Here is a 20,555-nt window from a genome sequence, read left to right on the forward strand (position 1 = left end):
GAGAAACTGAAGTTGAATCAAATTTGAATTTCTCAACTTGAATAATTGCACTGAAAAACTGAATCTGAAGAGCATGATTTCAAATTGAATTTATTGGTTTGGATATTATTTTCAATAAACTTTAAACTGAACTTCAAGCAATACTTTGAAGATGTTACGTCTCGCTAAACTCGGATGTTTAGGTAAAGTTTACACGATAAAATCAAAACTAACAATCGAAGCAATGTTTTGCTTTAAATGGCATTTATGAAACACACCCAGAAAAGAAAGACGTATTTAGATGATTTACCCAAGTATCACAAATGTAAAAAAAAAATTGCGCTGCTGTTTTTACCTGTTTAGTGTGACGCATCATTTTGGCCAAAAAAAACAAATGAAAGGGAAAATGCATCACTGACTGTAGCGCTGTTCTCAGGGACGAACCTCGACCCCCACACCCCGCCCTCTACAACTCCCTCAGGCCATGGCCTCTGAAAATCAGTGAGTAAGGCATTGTTTGAATTGTGGCTGGCCAGCAGATATGCCACAAAAGCTCACAAACATTTGCTCTGTCCTCCAAACGCGAGGTCTGTGGGACACTTGCACTGCAGTGCATCCAGCCTGCACCATACTAAAGGCGAAGAGGAAGTCAGAGCAATATTACTTAAGTGGAAAGGACTTGGGGGGGGAGAATGAAAGGTGGGTCGTTGTCTCAACATAGATCACTGGCTAGACATTTTGACTGGACAGAGAAAACACTGAAGTCCCTCAGTCAAAGCAGCTGTGTGGAGAGGAGCTGCTTTCTGGGAAAACATCTTTGGAAAAAAAATCTGGCCCTGTGCCTTTAATATACAAAATTAAATTAACTAAAACTGTTCCACATCAGGGTCAATTAATTTAGCCAAGAGCAGACAGTTATGACTAAGAATGCCAAAAATGTCTAAGGCCTGATAAGCACAAAGCTCACAAAGAATTGGATGTCGGGACTCAGAAAACAGAAAATCAGCGTGCAGCTTTATAACTGAGAAAGATGTTCTGTGTCTAACTCATCACTGTGGTCTCGTGTCTGCTCTGGGAAGTCGGACACGTTTGCTTACAACATCCTCAATGATTTCAGCCTCAGTCCACGCAGAGTAAGCACTAAAAGATGGGCCAAGAAAGGGATCAACTGAAACACATAAAGGAGACAGAAAACATTTTTATTTAACCAATTCATGTCACATTCAGGGGAAGAAAGTTTGCTTTACCTTCTTCTTATAATATTATGTCAGTATTGTATCTGCCAATCTATCAAGAAAGGTTTTCCACCATCAACTGATGATGACTTTGTGGACTGACTTTCATGATTTACTATTTTCTTTAGCATTCATTATTAGGCTCGAATAAATGTCTGAATATCCCAAATGATTAAATTTGGAAAGCTTCTGCCGATTTCTAACTTTCCTCTTCACTGCAGGAGAACCTCTGATTTGTTTATTGCCTAAAACATATTGGAATAAAAACAATAATCTTGCATAGCTATTTAAATACTTAAGAATACTCAACATTTTCATTCTTCCATGTCTTACTACAAAAAACTAACTTTACATCACATATAGTGTTAATATTATAGTGTTAATATTATTTTGTCAAATATTTGTTGGTACTTGCATAGCTGCACATATATATACTATCTGCTACAGCCACTTTGGATTTGTCGATATCGGTAAAACAACGTTAACAATTTAAATATAAGACCCTAAACATGCATGCCAGTATCCTCACCGTGATAGTGATGACATGCTGATAATCAGCAGGTGTTCGCCATCTTAGTTTACCATGTTAGCGTGCTTACAACTGCTAATAAGCAATAAGCCAAAAGACAAACCATTTGCCGCTAATAAATGTTTCCTCAAACCGTTAAATGGGAAATTCATAGACTCTAAATAGTAAATAATTGTAAGAACAAATGTTCTGTTGCTTTGGTTAAGATAAACCATACATGTATTAGGACCACATTAAGAAAAAACAAGAGGAGGAGGATTTTTTTTTTTTTGAAATGTCGAGAATAAATTCACCGTACAGATATTTTTCTGTTTTAAGCGACAGTATTTCTTGCATTTATAATTTTTAAGGAAGGAAAACAAGCCTGAAAACAAGTAGGTTTACAATCTCAGTTTGTTTTTAATGTGTTACAGTGAGTAAAGCATGAGTAACAACACATTAACCCAGATTTACCCCAGATTTCCGAAAATATATCTATTCATTGTAAATGCTTAGAAAACCTTCTGATCTTATTACACAGGCTACCTGTATATTTTCTTGGCTTAAGCAGGGGGTGTAATTTAATATTAATCCTGATTATGAATATATAAACATGTTTCCTTCAGAGCTATTACATTGTACAAAGGAGGAACTGCAAAAAAAAACAAAGAAAAAAACACTACTGAATAGATATGGTTTGTGTATATTTTGAATAATTAACACAAAGGGAACAAATAATTGAATCAATACAACCTTCTTTAAAGAAAAAAAGTTCAATTTCTGTAAAATGTTTAAAGAGTAGTCTTTGGGAAAAATACTTGTTTGCTTTCTGGCTGAAAATGATTGAGAAGGCCGTTCGCATTCTGGATGATAAATATAAAGCTCCAGCCAGCAGCTGGCTTAGCTTAGCATGAAGACTGGAAACAGTTGTAAACAGCCAGCCTGCCTCAGTCCAAACCAAAGACTATAGATTTGACTGTCAAAACAAATCCAGATCTAAAAAGGAGCTTTCGAGGGTTTTGTTAGGCAGATTTAATTAGCTTTGAGCAGCGCCAACATGTTTGTTTCTCCCTGTTTCCAGTCTTTATGCTAAGGTAAGCTCGCTGTCGGCTGGCCGTCGCTTCACATCCAACAGAGCTGGGTTCATCTTCTCTAAATCAGCAAGAGCACAACAAAACACACGTCCCGGCTACTCCTGGAAGACCAACATCACTTTCGTCTTTATGTATGTGACATTTTTTTTTTTTTCGACAAAAGAAAAGTAAAGATTCAGGCACAGGATTTAAACAGGAAGTCTGACACATATTTGAAAAGGCCAAACATTAATAGCAGGATACAGAAAAGATGAAGAACCCTACGTTAGAAACAAATTGAACTGGTTCAGAAGGCACCCTATTGATGTAAAAACTGAAAAAAAGCTTTTGATCTATCGTATAATAATCGGTTGGGTTGTCCCAGTGGTCACGTTTGGAGATGTTTCATTTCCATTTTTTCTGAGCATTTCACAGGATCTTTCACGACAGCTGTGCAAAAACTACGTGTTGAAGAAGATCATCAAAAGTTCTATGAAACCTACGGTAAGATTGCTTTTCGACTGCTGTTTCCAAGGTCATTAGTGAGCTTTCATTCTCAACTATAGCCTATAGTGAAGGTTATCTGAATATAACCTATTTGACTATTTAGCAGTATACTTACAGTATGATTATATTCACCTAAATTATTGCCAATAAGCAGTTGTTCTGCAGACCTAAAGGGTATCACCTGATGTAGTTAAATTACTTAATACATTTGAGGTCTTAAAGCTACAGTAGATATAGCCTAACGGTGTGAAAGGAGAAGAAAAACATTTTTGTAACAAACTGACTTTAAATTGTGCTCATAACACCCAACAAGTGTCCTTTCACACTGTGTCTGTTTTAAATATAAATCCCAGCATATCCACTGTTCCAAGCTTTGGTTAGTACGACAAAGTATTGGGGCCACAGGGATGTGTCCTAACATTTTTTTTTGCTCTTGATAAAAAAAAAAGGGGAAGTGTCAAGAATAAAGTCAAAATGTCGAGAATATAGTTGAACTACTATTTAGAGAAAATAGTTTAAATATTGAAAATACAGTTGAAATGTCCAGAATAAAGTTAAACTACTATTTCGAAAAAAAAAAAGTCAAAATGTTGAGAATAAAAGTTGAAATATCAAAAATAAAGTTGAACTAACAACATCGGGAATAAAGTTTAAAATTTGAGAATATAGTTGGACTATTTCAGCAATAAAGTCAAAATGTTGAGAAAAAAGTTAAATTACTATTTGGAGAAAAAAGTCAAAATGTGAAGACTGAAGTCAAAATGACGAGAATAAAGTATAACTACTAATTCGGGAATAAAGTCTAAATGTTGAGAATAAAGTTGAACTGCTTTTTCAAGAATAAAGTTGAACTGGATTGCTGGATTGGTCTAGAATAGACTATAGCTAGTTTAAATAGACCAATCAGACAGCAGGACAGAATAGACCAATCAGAAAGCAGGACAGGATAGACCAATCAGAATGCTAGTTTAAACAGACCAATCAGAAAGCAGGTTAGAATAGACCGATCAGAAAGCAGGATAGAATAGACCAATGAGACTGTTAGTTTACAAAGACCAATCAGACATCAGGACAGAATAGACCAATCAGGCTACAATAAAATAAAAAATAAGTATGTTTAATAGAAACAACCTCTTTTTACAGCTTTCTTGCTGTACGTAAAACTGCAGTGTGTCTGTATCCAGATGTAAAACCTGAGCTGCAGAAGGAGCAGATCAATACATTAGGAGAGATAACTACAGGTGATAACTTCTCTGAAGGTCTTAGAATAAAACAAACACTTTACACCTACGAGGATAAAGTAGTGTCGTCACAGAGGAGGTTCTCTGCTGTTGCAGCCGGAGAACAACTGCAGCCGCCTCGCTCCTGCAAGGTTTTAATATCATGTGACATTGTGTCGTTTTGCAGCTCTGACTAAAGTTGGACAACATTTCTAACCGTCATGCAATGTTGCAAGTCCAGCATGCGCTGGCAGCGCTACATTAAGTCGAATACACCCAGTGTCCGACTTGACGGCAGCTTTTTTAAACTCCTGCCCTGCAGCGACCGGCAGCTCTCGACAACCATCAAGTCAGACGAAGTCAGGAGCACTTGATGTCGACCGCACCCGAAATGTCGAGAAAAAACCTGAAATTGAAATCTTCCTCTTGTAATTTTTTTCTCTCTCAAAATGTGGCCCTAATACTCTGCCGTAGGTTATGCTTTGGTTAGATGGCTAAATATTCCAACCTGGAAACCCCGCTATGCAAATATTATCTGCAAAATGCAATTTCTGTTGTTGCAACCTGTCAATAAAAATACATTGCAGTATTGCAGAGAGCAGAATTTAGGATTATGCCACCGGCACAGGCAGGAGTCAGACGAAGCAAGACACAAGATGCGTACTCTAGTTACATTAAGGACCATACTAAGCACTCTGTTGTAATTGTCTGTTAGGCTGAAGTCATAAAGTGTGATAAAAACCTTCAGCGGGGCTACTGACTCCCTGGAAGCTTTCGTCTTTGGACCGCGTTTGTGCAAAGCATCACTGAATGAATCTAAACTTGTGTTTGTTCGCTGGTAGCAAGACAAAAGATTTTCACTCTGGAGTGAATTACCACTAGAGGGTGGGGAAGGCAATATTGTACTGTTTGAACCATACTGCAATGCTTTCCTCTTATAACTGTATGCATTTCAAATTTCAATACCGTGAGTCGTAATGTGTGCAAACATGTGGAAAGCTAGTCTCTGGATATATGTGGCTATGGCTTATTTCATGTGAAGTGAGTGCTAGACTATTCTAGGTAAGAAGATACATATACCTCCTAGCAGCATTAGCTAACACGCTACGTTGAAGCGGGTGACGGTTTCTCAAATGTCAATCCACCCTCAGTTTCTTGGACGCGGTGCGCTCTGCAGATGGCGTCCCGTTTGCATGTCCATTCGTTGACACGGGGCAGCCATTCTGGTGCTCCTTCCTGAGAGAGCCGCTGTGCTTTTTGTAAGTCTGGTGTGAGACAAAGAGAGGCAGACAGAACATGTTACTACTTATATACAAATTTAGCAACACGTCATAACGTTTAACATTTCTATTTATAATGTAACGTGGCATAAGGTAATTCAGAAGCAGTGTAACACAGTTTGTCCACCAGAGAGCACTGAAGTGTTTGTTTTTTTTCCACGTGTAAAATGTCCTGCTGGTTACATAACTTGATCACAGTTCCCTAAACACAAATATTGAAGGGTTTTGAATAAAATAAATAAATAAATAAAAAAAATTCTGTTACTTAGTAATGAAAAATATACTATAAAGTATGTTTTTTACGATTCAGCATGTTCTTTTGATCTACATATAAACACAAATATACAGTTTTATTCAATATAATCTCTTTATTTCCTCAAAAAACCTTCTGAAAATAAAAATAGAAAACATCAATGTAATAGTGCATTATTCAATAGCTTCCCACAATCTTTTAACCCTAAGCCCATTTTGTTTCTGACTGAAAATATGCATTTTTGAAAAAGGGTCACAATTCTAAAATGATTATTTAAAAAAAAAAAAACTCTGTCATTTTCTGAAACAGCTGGCGATTGTTCACAATATTTAAAGAAATATAAATGGTGCATTTGTTGGGGAGTACGCTCAGCCGCAGACTGATGCACAGGCGCTGCTTTATTGAGTACAGGTATTTACAGCAGTAGAACAGTGTGTGGGACTGATCGTGTTCATTTGAATGAGGGAGCATGTCACCCAGTACAACAGTGTGGCTCACTGATGCCTTTTAAATAGTTTCTGGACAACACTGGAGATCTATTTACTTTGCTAGGAAGCTGGATTCACGAGGCCACACAAAAATCGATATTGTCAGGCTTCAAGTTACGCAATTGTGACGGTAGTTCGAATCAATCTGCGTCTTATGAGCATGATGGCGTCAAAAAGCAACTGTTTGTTTGAAAACAACTACGATTTGATTGATTGAAATTAGCCAGTAATATGTTGTGATAGACAGATGGTTCATCCAATCACCTGCCAGGGGTTTTTATAGAAGTGCCTGCCAGTTTTCCAAACATTTCCAAGGACTACTTCTCAGATGGTTCTGTGTAACAAAGCATGTGGCTTATCGGGTTGGAGCTCTACGACAGACGAATAATATATAACTGGCTTTGTCTACAAAGGCAATACTTATTAGTCAAATTAATTCGATGTTGGTTTTGGTCTTTTAATAAGATTTGTTGACATTAAGAAAATGTCATCTGACTTGTCCTTTAAACAAATTAAAATGGAAAAACAACTGACCTGAATGTAGAAGTTTGAGAAAAGGATAATGAGCGGGAACATGTAGCTAATTTGGAAGTAGAGCCATCCCATGGGGAAGCCACACGGCCATAAGACTGCACATATTGTCTGGGACATGGTTAAAAAGAACTGGATCTGTGGAGGAAAGAGGACACACATGCAGACACACAACAGAGTGAGAAGGTGACACAGAGGCGATAGAAAAGGTAAGACTGACCCAGAGACCAACATATGTACAATGGATGGGAAAATATCTGCACAGCTTTAGAGAGATTGCTGCAGAAAATAGTTGTGCGACTTCAGATCCACAATATAAAGTGAACATACAGTCTGGTTATGGTTCTCTGGTGCTATAAATATGTCCAGCTGTTATTATTTAAACCTGCAGTGCTTCAATGACAGATGAGTTTCCAACACAACACAGTTCAGGAATACAGTAACTCAAACAGTAGCACAAACATCACTGTACACACACACACACACACACACACACACACACACACACACACACACACACACACACGCACACACACACACACACACACACGCTGCAGCATGTGATCAGTGTTGCAACTATTGAATGTGTCACAGCCAGAATCATAACAACCGAATCACAGCCACGGCTGCAACAACATTCACGATGAATGCTAAGCCATCCCAAGTCTGCAGTCATAATCACAGCTACAGGGTGCGAGAGAGCCGATGAACCAACTCCTCTAGTTCTCTTTCTAAATGCAAATGTGGCTACGCAGTCACAGCTGAGGGTGCACTGACTCTCGCTGTAGTCACAACCAGCAGCAGCACTTATACAGCCATTTAACCTGAGGGGTTCCAAAGCATTGTCTCGCCCAGGGACACTTCAGCATGTGGACAGGAGGAGGTACACATACAACTCTAACACCATAACACTGGAACATAATACAGCTCAGCCATTCACCGTGGGTCACAGGAAATGTGAACGTCATGCAAACATGATGATGATGAGGTACTCCTCAAAAAAAAAAAAAAGAACTCACCATAAAAAAACAAATAATCTGCTTCTAAAACATGATAAATTGTTCACGTTTACTTGTGATGGAGTATTTTTCACTCTGACGTTGTTATTTTTACGCAAGTAAACAACCTGAATGCTTCTTCCACCACAAGATGAACCTAAACTAAAGCATATGAACCCACCAGCTGTAACTGCGTGATGTACTTCTTCCACCAAAGGTAAGGCCGGATGGCTGGAACGGCTGAGAGGCCGTAGTAAGAATACATCATGACGTGGACGAAGCTGTTTAAGGTGGCACCAAAATACGCTGATGAGACACAGAGGAGCGAGACACAGGAAGTTACTCATCCACAGCCCGTAAAGGTCAAGTGACTGGCATTCAGCAGTGCAATGATTACAGAGGGGATCAAAACCTTTTCATTAGTCTGGAGATATTACTACAGATTTCATGTAAAATCAATAGAAGCCACTGACCTAATTAATAAAACATAGTTATGGATCATTGTATTTAAATTGAAAGCAAAAAGCACCTTAATGATTCCAAGGAGACTCTAGTAGTCTAGGAGTATAATAAAACTGATAACTTCCTACTGCTGTTCTGTTTTATAACACAATAGAAAAGCTCTAAAAGTTTGTTACACATTGTAACAGAGTTCGGGCGTCACTTTGTGTCCTTTCCGAGTTTGTGGGGAAAACAATCTGTTTTCAGGTCTAATGGGTTCAACATTAGAGCACCTGAATTATTTAACTCACTGTGAGCCCAAACAGTAAATGCGGTTACTGGAACGATTTGAGTCACTGGAGGGTGAAGTTGTGTAAAACACTCACAGTGGCCGCAGGGTACCCAGTTCATGACAAACCACCAGATATTCAGCATGCTAGCATGGTGGTAGATGTGAAGAAACGTGATCTGGTGATTGTTCTTTCGTAGTATGAAGAAAAAGGTGTCCATGAACTCGATGAGCTTGGAGAAGTAGTACCACCACAAGACGTTTATGATCTGAGAGGAGACAGCGAAACAAAAACGGTCAAAGATGTAAATAAAACAAAAGAAAACACTGTTGTATATTCCTCAAGAGAATAATGCACGATATAGAGATATAATGTTAGGCAGCAAAATTAGAACAAAACAGTGGAAAAGTTGCAGAGACACTATTTATCATTACAGGGAGATAAGACGTCTGTCCCGAAGGTCCTTGTAAGTCCAGGAGTAATCGTAAAGCAGTTGAACTATTTGTAGCAGTGACACATTGATAAAACTTTATATTTAATCACTGTGGAACTGCAGAGCCATACACATTTCACTGTGAGCTTTGTTTTCACCTCCACTGCAGAGCTCAGTAGGGACACTAAGGAGAGTCATCGTGATGACGTGACTCATTAAATTAACAGTAACTTATCTGTACGGATTTATAGGTATATAAAATACAGCAGGCGATCTGAAAATATACTCATATTTTCCTCATGGAAATGCTTCACAGTAATGGTACAGTACATTACACTGTAATGTTTATAATGACAAGAAACAGAATGAGAAATCATCTACTTTGCTGTGAAACGATGTTACGGATGTGAATTGCTCAGCAATAAACAATAAAAAGGTTTTAGATTGTGAGTCCGACTGACCTTGTTATCCGCTTCCTGTGCACTGTGAGTGTTCTGGCAGTAAAAGTTGTAGCCGCCATACCACACAGCGGTAACAAGCTGCAGACAAAACCATTAAGATGAATGATGAATGGATATTTTAGCAAATCCCTAAACACAAAGGCTAAACATACACGGAGAGACTGCGGTACACAGACTCAGTTCAACAGTGAAATTGATTGGATGTTAAGTGGGACTTTCTTTTTCCTCCAAGTAAGAAACACATGAACAAACAAATGCAGATAGCAAGTAAAGATAAACTGATTTCGGTCCCATATCTGTGTGCTGGGTTGCCATGACCGATCTTTAGCCGCTGACACATGGCTTTTAACGTATAATCTGAATTTAAGATAACCTTACTTTGTTTGTACTAACCACCAAACTGCGCTGGTCTGCACAGTGACTGTGTGCTCTTTACACTTTTGTATACAGTGGGTACGGAAAGTATTCAGACCCCTTTACATTTTTCACTCTTTGTTTCATTGCAGCCATTTGCTAAAATCAAAAAAGTTCATTTTATTTCTCATTAATGTACACTCAGCACCCCATCTTGACAGAAAAAAACAGAAATGTAGAAATTTGTGCAAATTTATTAAAAAAGAAAAACTGAAATATCACATGGTCATAAGTATTCAGACCCTTTGCTGTGACACTCATATTTAACTCACATGCTGTCCATTTCTTCTGATCCTCCTTGAGATGGTTCTACTCCTTCATTGGAGTCCAACTGTGTTTAATTAAACTGATTGGACTTGATTAGGAAAGGCACACACCTGTCTATATAAGACCTTACAGCTCACAGTGCATGTCAGAGCAAATGAGAATCATGAGGTCGAAGGAACTGTCCAAGGAGCTCAGAGACAGAATTGTGGCAAGGCACAGATCTGGCCAAGGTTACAAAATAATTTCTGCAGCACTCAAGGTTCCTAAGAGCACAGTGGCCTCCATAATCTTTAAATGGAAGAAGTTTGGGACGACCAGAACTCTTCCTAGACCTGGCCGTCCAGCCAAACTGAGCAATCGTGGGAGAAGAGCCTTGGTGAGAGAGGTAAAGAAGAACCCAAAGATCACTGTGGCTGAGCTCCAGAGATGCAGTAGGGAGATGGGAGAAAGTTCCACAAAGTCAACTATCACTGCAGCCCTCCACCAGTCGGGGCTTTATGGCAGAGTGGCCCGACGGAAGCCTCTCCTCAGTGCAAGACATATGAAAGCCCGCATAGAGTTTGCCAAAAAACACATGAAGGACTCCCAGACTATGAGAAATAAGATTCTCTGGTCTGATGAGACCAAGATTGAACTTTTTGGCGTTAATTCTAAGCGGTATGTGTGGAGAAAACCAGGCACTGCTCATCACCTGCCCAATACAATCCCAACAGTGAAACATGGTGGTGGCAGCATCATGCTATGGGGGTGTTTTTCAGCTGCAGGGACAGAACGACTGGTTGCAATTGAAGGAAAGATGAATGCGGCCAAGTACAGAGATATCCTGGAAGAAAACCTCTTCCAGAGTGCTCTGGACCTCAGACTGGGCCGAAGGTTCACCTTCCAACAAGACAATGACCCTAAGCACACAGCTAAAATAACAAAGGAGTGACTTCGGAACAACTCTGTGACCATTCTTGACTGGCCCAGCCAGAGCCCTGACCTAAACCCAATTGAGCATCTCTGGAGAGACCTGAAAATGGCTGTCCACCAACGTTCACCATCCAACCTGACGGAACTGGAGAGGATCTGCAAGGAAGAATGGCAGAGGATCCCCAAATCCAGGTGTGAAAAGCTTGTTGCATCATTCCCAAGAAGACTCATGGCTGTACTAGCTCAAAAGGGTGCTTCTACTCAATACTGAGCAAAGGGTCTGAATACTTATGACCATGTGATATTTCAGTTTTTCTTTTTTAATAAATTTGCACAAATTTCTACATTTCTGTTTTTTTCTGTCAAGATGGGGTGCTGAGTGTACATTAATGAGAAATAAAATGAACTTTTTTGATTTTAGCAAATGGCTGCAATGAAACAAAGAGTGAAAAATGTAAAGGGGTCTGAATACTTTCCGTACCCACTGTATATACATATTGAAGCAGTACTGCAGTATCTTATTATTGCACTTCCCTAAAGTTAAGGAATTTATGGAGACAGATTATAAAATCGATATTCTGCCTTTTGGTCCCTTTGTCATATTTTTGTACTGGATTCCTGTGTGTCAAAGAATTTATTTAAGATACTGATGTCGGTCGAATAATTTTAGAGCAAAATACATTTTGAATTATGCTACGTATATCCAAATGTTACGTAAAATCCAGATCTCTAAGATTGTCTGTAACAGATCTGCTTATTGCCCACAAGAGTCAAAAACAAACATGGAGAGGCAGCCTTTCATGTCTGTGCAATACATGGAGATTTTGCACTGCCCTACCCTTTTGTTTTTTGTGAACCTTCTTTTAGTTTCCCATTAAAGACCTCTTTACAGAATAAATAATCAAATGCATGTAGATGGCGCCGCCATCATTAAAGCTGATTCACCGAATTAAAAATAAATCCTCCATCTTCATTAGCTGCTGTAAAAGGCTTCACTATCTGACCTCAGAGCCAAGAAACTGGCATCACTTGAAAACACCAGCAGAATGAAGTTTAGTTTTTTTAAACATCAAGTATTTCATCATGCGTGCGCAGAGATGAACCTTTATCTAACTGTATATACCGCCTCGATTCTTTTCATCACACTTACAGATGCATTTTACCCAGCATGGACAAAAAAACTAATTTATCCCAAATACTGTGCGATCAGTCGCTATGGCCTGGAAAGTTGACAAAGAACAAAACTGCCCTCACATCAGGTGGCATTGACTTTGGACTGTCAACCCAATGGCCGGAGCATTATCAGACGACAGGGTTTAATGTATCAAACATTGAACAGTCCACTGGGGCCTTATGCAATGCAGAAAGCCAGACAAGAAGCCTGTCCTGCCAGCTGGGTCAGGAGGAAAGTCTAGATAATTCAGATTGCATAGACACACTGTCTGGTTTTGACATCCTAGTGTTCACCGTACACAAAACATCTATCGCTGCAGTCTGGGCACTAGTGCAACAATTTAATGAGCAGATGAAGCTCCGACTCTGCCGTCTTTCCAAATAATGCATTTTCACGTTTGTTTACATCAGGGCATCTATCTATTTCAGTTGCATTGTCAGCTGTTTATAAAGCAGTTTTCCAGCAAACAATAGCGGGCTGTGCTGTTGTCTGCGATGGCATATGAGGGATTTGATGGCTGAAACAATGAGCCTGTCAGCGGCCATCTGCGTCTCTCTCACTCCCTGACAGCGTCGTCTCTCAGCAGCTTTCAGCAAGAGACGTCAGCCGTCACAGGACCGTGTCTAATCACAGTCGAGTGTTAAAAAAAAAAAAAAAAAAAAGAATTCTTCAACGGTTTCTTGCCGAGTTACACAGACTGATACCACTGTTACAAATGAAGCTACAGTTATGTTGGCTTATCTTAGCATAGTCAGCTTAGCAGGAAAAAAAACAAAACAAAAAAAAAACACCTAATAAAGTTTAAAGTTCTCATTTTTACATTGAAATAAACAGTCATGACAAGTCGTGTTAGTTGATGAACTAGATGTGCTGATAGATGAATACATCTGTGCATTTTATATTTTATATTTATATTTTATATTTTTACTGCTATTTTATTGCTTTTCTATTATTCTATTATTATCTTATTGCTTCCTGTATGCTGCTGTAGCGGGAAAAAAAATTCCCCTCGGGGATTAATAAAGTACCTACCCAACCTAACCTAACCTAAGCTGGCCGTTTCCCTGTGTTTGTAGCCATTGTGCTAGGCTAAGCTAACACTGATGACTTTATATAATCATTTAAAGGAACAGCTTGACAAATATTAACTGGGAAATATGCTTCACTGGTTTCTTGCTGAGAGATACAAGATGAAATGGAAACCATGCCAAAAATACTGGGTAAATATGTAGCTACAGCAGGCTTATTATTATTATCATTATTATTATTATTATTATCTTATTTCGGCATAAGTGTGAACAGGGGAAGACTGACTGTCCTGAGGTGACTTCATCCAAAGACTTAGTCAACTAGTCGCTTTTTGTAATATAGAACTGCTTTAACTTCAATCCTCAGGTCCAAAAAAAATAAGCAGCAAAGAAAACATCTGGCATGTAAAAACCTGTGAAACAAAGGACATTTACATTTGACATTTTTATTTGGATGAACCGTGTGTTAATAGCTTTGTTTCTTTTCGGTGAAAGCCACGCCAGCAGACTCCAGTTTTAATGCTGAGCTACGCTACCCGACCGCTGGTTTGAAGGTGGTACAAATCTTCTTATCTAACTCTGGCGAGACGACGGCGAAAAAGCAAATTGCCCCAGTGAAGCAGTTTTCTGCAGAACACCAGGATTTGAAAATGCAGCTGTCCCGCGTTCATTTCCGACCTGATGACCCTGTTTCCCCTCACCACCACCACCTCCTCCACCACCACCACCTCCTCCTCCACCACCTCCTCCTCCTGCTGGCGGCCCGCTCTGAGAGGTGAGGGGATTAACTTCACTCGTTCCGAGCACGTCTGTCGGTACCTTAACCCGAGGGCAGTGCGGCCCACCTTGCTCTGGTTGTCCTCTCTGAGGCTTTTTTTTTTTTCTACAATATTTTTGTGCTATTAAATCGAGCTTAATCTATCGTCCGGAGGAACGCGCGTGCACGTCTGCATTTGTAGAATGGCGACGTTCGATTTTCTGAAGCCCGAATCGAGAGCCAAGAGTCGGTGCAGAAGTCTGGTGTTTTCTCACACCATTTGAATTCCAATATGCTGAAAATGTATCGTGGAATGTTTGCACAATGACACCAAATAATAGACATTTGGCATATCTACTTATACCCACACACTAAAGTATGCGGCTCTTTTTTTCTTTTCTAATCTGCCTGCAGTGTGACTTTGCACGTTGGCCTATTTTAACACGTCGCTCCGCGCTGAGCACTCTGCTTACCTCATAGAACATGTAGAAGGACAAGAGCGTCAGGCCCAGATTGTAGAGCACCAGGAGGCCTCTGCAGGAGTATGGCGGCCGGTTTTTCATGTACTTGGGCCCCATCCACACGATCAGGAGGTACACGACTGTGAGTGCAAAGGTTGGTGGGAAGTTGTCGAGCAGCAGCCATCCTCTCACCCGCTGATCTGAAATATGGATGTAAAGAGATGGAGAGGTTAGCAGATAAGGCGGCCTGAGTGGCGACAGCAAAGGAAGTAGACAAGTGAAAAGCGGCAGCGGCGGCAGTGCACGCTGAGGATTGCTGCTCGACACCTACAGGGTTCGTTAAAGAGCTGAAAGAGAATCCTCCAGGCAGTGCGCAGCATGTAACGAACAACTTTGATCAAAGGTTTCAGGTAACGTTGATCTCCACTGCTACCTTCACTTTTCCGTCAACTCTGCTGAGATTTTGCAGCAATTGCAGGATCTGCAACTTTCTGAGAATCAAACAGGAGCAATGCATTTTAATACCATCTTACCTCTGAGACCCATCCATGACTCTAAGTATGTGTTCAGTTTGTGATTGAAGGTCTCCATTTGCCACCTAAAAACAGAAGGCAGAAGGAAAACTAAGTTACACCCATGACGTGTTATCTTCTCTGTGATATTGAAAATGATTATCAATACATAAAATTAATTCATGATTACATCATCAGTTGAATAACGGGGTTTTTTTTTTGGCCTGAGCTGAAGGTATTATGTATGAAGTATGAACATATTAAGCTGACAACATTAGCATTTATTTGGACTCATGTCTCTGGTGACCTAATGAATATAAATTTGACTATCCTTGAAGCTCTGTTTTGGTCTCCTCCTCAAACATCTGAGGATAGCGTTTGGCTTTTTAGCTTTAACTTTTGTCTGTTGGTCATCTGGAACAAACCGCCTGGTTACAACATTAATGAGTGACTGAAGTTTCAGGGAGTAAAATCAAAATCATTCCACAGACCAGAGTCAAGTGATAACTATCTGCAGGTACATATAAATCAGAGCTGCCAGTTTTTGTGTCTTTAGCCTACGACTGATTCTAGTCAGTTATTAGTTTGATTACTGTCAACAAATTTCGAGTGAATCTGTCTGCCCCGTTTTTACATCTGTTCTTGCTCCAGTCTGTCCGTCCCCTCGCTCTCTCGGATGTGCCAAGAACGGATCTGTCACATCCCTCTTGTTTCCATCAACAGATGCGGGCAGGTGTATACAGAGGATAACTCTGTTCAGTTAATACTGGTGTGTGCTGACCTTCAGATTGGAGAATGTGAAAACGTGTGTGTTTATTAGCCCTAATGTGCTCACTAATGTAGAATAATAATCACCCAGTCATGTTGATCCCTTAGACATTTGTCGGATGATGTGTCCAGTACTGATTCAAACTGCTGCCTGTTAAACTGTCAGGGAAAAGTCAAAAACTGTCCTGCTCCATTTTTTTTTTTGCTAGTGGTAAATATATATATATATCTTTTTACATAAGCAGCATATGTAATGCACAATATAATATTAGGTTCAACTGCTAATTGTTCAGATGAGCTCAATGACATAGAGCAGACCTTTTACAGGAATGTCTCACAGCTAAGTTATGATTACCAGGTTCTGTTCTCAGGCCTGCTTATCCATTCCCTGCTGGAGTTCCTACAATCTGCTGGAAGTATTTGAACTGAAATATAAGCTTGGACAAATAAGTCACACAGTCATCTTTTTACTATACAGAACATTTTCAAAAGAATTTCAGATCTTATTTTGCATTTTAAAGCTCATTCTGAAATGAACAGTCCAAAATATCAGGTGAAAAAAATAAATAAATTCAAGCTGTGAAAAGATTTGTGTCCCTGCTGACGAATTCCTGCAGCTGATTTTCTCACTCTTAACCTGATAACTCTCAGGAACACAAACTTTATTCATTATCAGCCCAGGGGTAAAATAAAGTAATTGTACAACCCACTGAACATCCCACTCGTATACAATTGCACAAGTCTTGAACCCCCCCCCCCCCCCCAAAAAAAAAAAAAAAACCCCACCAAAATACCCATGAAGATGCATTCAAAACTTAAATAAAATCAACTTTAACTGAGCCAAAAAAAAAAAATGTAAAAAAAATGTACAAAACATTTAGAAATATGTCCATACCCCCTCCCCAACACCCTAGTGAACACTGTGAATGTACAAAACCAGTCCTGCAGGCTTTTGTATTTTTTGCAAGACCCTGCTGTATCACCTCAGGATTTGCAAAAAAAATAAATAAATAAAGCCACAGAGATGTGTCTACGTTCGTTATTTCCACTGACATGTTTCCCAGCCGTATATATCCAATTCAGTTGAATTACGCCACAGACTGCTGCACCACCGGAGCATCTCTACACCTGCGTCTACAGCTGGCAACATATCAGGAGACGACACATGTACTCTGTGCATGGCCTCTATTATTATCTTCTTAGTCAGACTGATAAAGATATTATGGCTCTTATACTGTATGAGGGCGTGAACCTCTGTACATTCCTGAACAAAATGTTCTGAATTGTACTGCAGAAAGGTTACGGCCTTGCGGCTCCAGTCGAGTTTGTGTATTTTGAAGTTGAAAATAAAACACAGGTAGAATCACCTTGAACTTTACAGGTAGAAATGTGAGCAGATCTATCAAATTTAACTAAAACGTATAAATCTGATCTCCTTGCGGCACCTATGTACAGTCACATGATATTGAAATATGAAGAAGAGAACAGAGGGGGTGCATCAGTGACTTTGTTTACATATATTTGATACACTTCTTTTAGTCCATGTAAGAAAGTATTCACTATAATCCTGTAAATAGAAGCTACAGATTTATAGAAATAAAAGTTAAACTCTGTATGCTGAGCTGCTGCAGAGGCAACAGACATCATTTTACTGACAGTTGCATTCGTCCATAACAATCACTTATCTGCGGGAACGAAATATGGCTTATTCTGATCAACGGCAGTTCAGTAATATCCTTGCTCTGATTATCAGAGATGCATTAGGCTGCACCAAAACACGATAATCTGCAAGGCTTTAATCGGAGTGTGGTGAGCCACGACAGGAGAGCATGTTAGCAGCCAGTCAGCGAGTCTTTGCTGCAGCCATCCAAAATACAAACAATCTAAACAATCTGCGAAGGGCCCAGATCTTCTCAGTTCACTCATGTATCATTTGAACTTTGGTCAAAACTGCACTGTTGTTTCATCACTGCAGCTGATAATGATCCACTCAGACAGTTGCATTTAAGAGTCAGGGTTGGTCAGCATAACGACATGCAGCATCATGTGTGTTTGTCTGTTGTCGGAGATTTTGCAACACTGTCTATACTCGAGTCCCCTGAACATCTCTCTGTGAGAACAGTGAGTCCTGTCATCAGTTTATCAGCTACAGTGAAGATTTTCCTAACTTCATGACATCAAGCTTTGTATTTGGACACGGAGTTTGATGCACATTTCCCACCTATAGACATACAATAATATTAAAAGCAGGGCCTGGTAATATTGTGTACTTGTTTAATAGGGGTGAAAGAAAATATCAACACGCTTGAGTATTGTTATCCTATGTTTTGTGATACTGAATAGATTCTCAAAAATAATGTATTGATTTTTTTTGTACATGTATGTAACACTGTCTGTTTCCATTTTATTTATGTTCATTTGTTTCCCTAAAGAGACCTGCAAGCGCTTCTATTTTATTTCTTTTACTGACATGGGCAGCTACGATAGTGCTACAATGTTGGATGTTCCAGGAACGGTGATGAATATAAATGCCGACCCCACTGTTTTGATTGCATTTTAAAAAGTAAATGTATTTGTACTCAGGACTTTTTGCAAGTGTTAAAGTGTTCTCACTGTTTTACTAATATTAGATCGAAAGATTGCTGTTGCCGTGCTTACAGTACCACAATATATTGCAATATATTGAATCATAATCCCTGAATCATGATACACATCTTATTGCCAGATTCTCGCATAGTATGACAATGCATTTCACTGGAATTGAAGTGTTTGGAGCTAGATCGGAGCAACACACAGCAGGTTACGCAGTACAGGGATTAAGAGACATAGACAAGAATAAATAAATCTGTGGCTCTCCAGATGTTTCCGAAAAGCATCATTTTGTTTCAGAGAAGCCCGTCAGTCCCGAGCACTGCACTAAAACATGCAAAAGTTTTCAGCATCCTCAGTTTTGACTGCTATCAGTTGTAAACTGAGCACAAGTACGAGCAGGCTTGCAGCTCTCGGCTGTCTTTTTCAGAGCAACATGATGTCCATGTGAATATCATGCAGTTTCGAGTACGCATGACAAATTCAGGGGAATTTGCGTATTTGCGCCACAGCAGCTCCGTGTCATGGCCACACGTGTGATCTAAACTGCTCTTTATACTGCTTTTGTACTGTACGCTGCAAAACAGCAGCCCAGTGTCCGGCTCAACGAAAGGATCATTACGTCATTAACCAACGAATCATCTGATTTCATGACGGGAACTTCCGAAGAGGAATTAATTAAAACAGCAAACTTATCGCATCCCCGTCGATCGCAGCCAGGCTACACGAACAGCAGAGGTCACCGCTTCATCAGCAGCATCACCCAAACTCAGCGTTGACATACCGGAGACGCCATGCGCGCAGTAACGTTTAAAAAAAAAATAATAATAATAATAATAATAATAATAATAGCGCATAAAAGCTTACCATAAAGTCGCCCAGCCGAGCGGACGCGTCAGACAAGAGGAAGAAATGTGGAGGAGATGCAGCCGCGGACTGCCTACCTTCAGAGGCGGGGTGAGAAAACGCCTGTGTAGGCTAACCTTGGCTGCCTGGCCGGTCTGAGCACAATGTGCAGCCTTGTCGCTCAGTGGAAAATAGTGGGAGGAACACACAGACGAGCCCGCTGCCCTGCAGGAGGGTTATAGCCAGGAGGTGACCCGGTGTGTTGCAACGACTCACACAGTCAAACAGACGACATCAGGGCTCTCTGTGTCCTCTTTTAATTGCAGTTCAATAGGAATATGGTTCCCAACACGAGGCAGGCATGTGATGACTGTGTGAATGAAGGAGATCGGGGGTCATTTAGAATGTATTCACTTTTTACATTTTCACTTTATTGTTGCTATACAAATTTTTTAGTAGAAAACTTAGATTTATTGTACTTATGATTTATTTGGCAGAGTAGGATTTTGCAGGAAAAGGTCACTTAACTTTATTCATTCTGTTGTAAGGACTTTACTTTAAATGCCTTGAAGTAGCTTGTGTTGTGATTTAGTACTATATAAATAAATACATGTTTATGAGTCTGAATTGACAACGTAACTGACTGTAGTTGTCATATAACCACTTTCTATTGGGGCATGAATCATCTATAAATCAATGTATATATTTATGGATAATACAGTATTTATTCATCCTTTGTAGATTATACAGTTGTAAACAATTAAAACAAGTTTTGGGTTGCCGGATTGCGGAAAGTCCTCCTCTGACATGACACTATTAACTGCTTATTAACATTTACAACAGACCTATTGTGATATATAACCATTTATTAACAGTAAATATCTGAAATGATGAAAGTGGAAGAGCTGTTTATTGTCAGTTCTTTGAACAAAGGTGGTCTTTTTATGCGATATGATGGCTGTTATTCTATTTTGTAATAATGTGATTTTAAGTATTGCTAAACCTAACCTAACCTAACCTGAGGTTTTGTAGTCTCAAGTCAGGTTTGATGTTAAAAATGAAAGTATAATATAATTATGATATATGATTTCTAATGAGCCATGTAGATTGATTCATTGTGCCCAGAGGAT

The 20,555-nt window shown here is 39.5% G+C and overlaps 1 protein-coding gene across 3 annotated transcripts; it reads right to left on the reverse strand.

Moving 5' to 3' along the window:
* Positions 1-77: 77 nt before the first annotated feature.
* On the reverse strand, positions 78-19,588 carry elovl5 (ELOVL fatty acid elongase 5). Of its 3 annotated transcripts, XR_011178013.1 has the most exons (9): positions 19,447-19,529; positions 15,244-15,308; positions 14,723-14,910; positions 9,698-9,775; positions 8,900-9,071; positions 8,254-8,378; positions 7,078-7,212; positions 5,603-5,787; positions 78-1,147 (listed from the first exon to the last, which is right to left on the reverse strand). XR_011178013.1 is itself a non-coding variant. In XM_069144810.1 (8 exons), exons 2-8 carry the CDS (start codon positions 15,299-15,301, stop codon positions 5,659-5,661), a joined length of 885 nt encoding a protein of 294 aa, XP_069000911.1. In that variant the 5' UTR covers positions 15,302-15,308; positions 19,447-19,588; the 3' UTR covers positions 1,158-5,658. The 3 variants fall into 3 exon arrangements, 2 of the variants coding, with proteins under 2 accessions (XP_069000911.1, XP_069000910.1); XM_069144810.1 differs by lacking the exon at positions 78-1,147 and having other exon boundaries at positions 1,158-5,787; positions 19,447-19,588; XM_069144809.1 differs by lacking the exons at positions 78-1,147; positions 15,244-15,308 and having other exon boundaries at positions 1,158-5,787; positions 19,447-19,508.
* Positions 19,589-20,555: the final 967 nt, after the last annotated feature.

Source organism: Embiotoca jacksoni, unplaced genomic scaffold, assembly GCF_022577435.1.
Source record: "Embiotoca jacksoni isolate LCO1_2020_lvr unplaced genomic scaffold, fEmbJac1.0.p SCAF_12, whole genome shotgun sequence".
In the NCBI taxonomy this organism is placed as follows: domain Eukaryota; kingdom Metazoa; phylum Chordata; class Actinopteri; family Embiotocidae; genus Embiotoca; species Embiotoca jacksoni.

What these genes read in the sequence shown, in the direction of transcription:
- elovl5 (XM_069144810.1), bottom strand. Translation starts at nt 15,301, where the DNA reads ATGGAGACCTTCAATCACAAACTGAACACATACTTAGAGTCATGGATG. An exon ending in CCTTCTACATGTTCTATGAG is followed by an intron (nt 9,776 to 14,722) that starts GTAAGCAGAGTG and finishes TTTTGTCTGCAG; the next exon opens with CTTGTTACCGCTGTGTGGTA. An exon ending in TCTCAAACTTCTACATTCAG is followed by an intron (nt 5,788 to 7,077) that starts GTCAGTTGTTTT and finishes GTCTCACACCAG; the next exon opens with ACTTACAAAAAGCACAGCGG.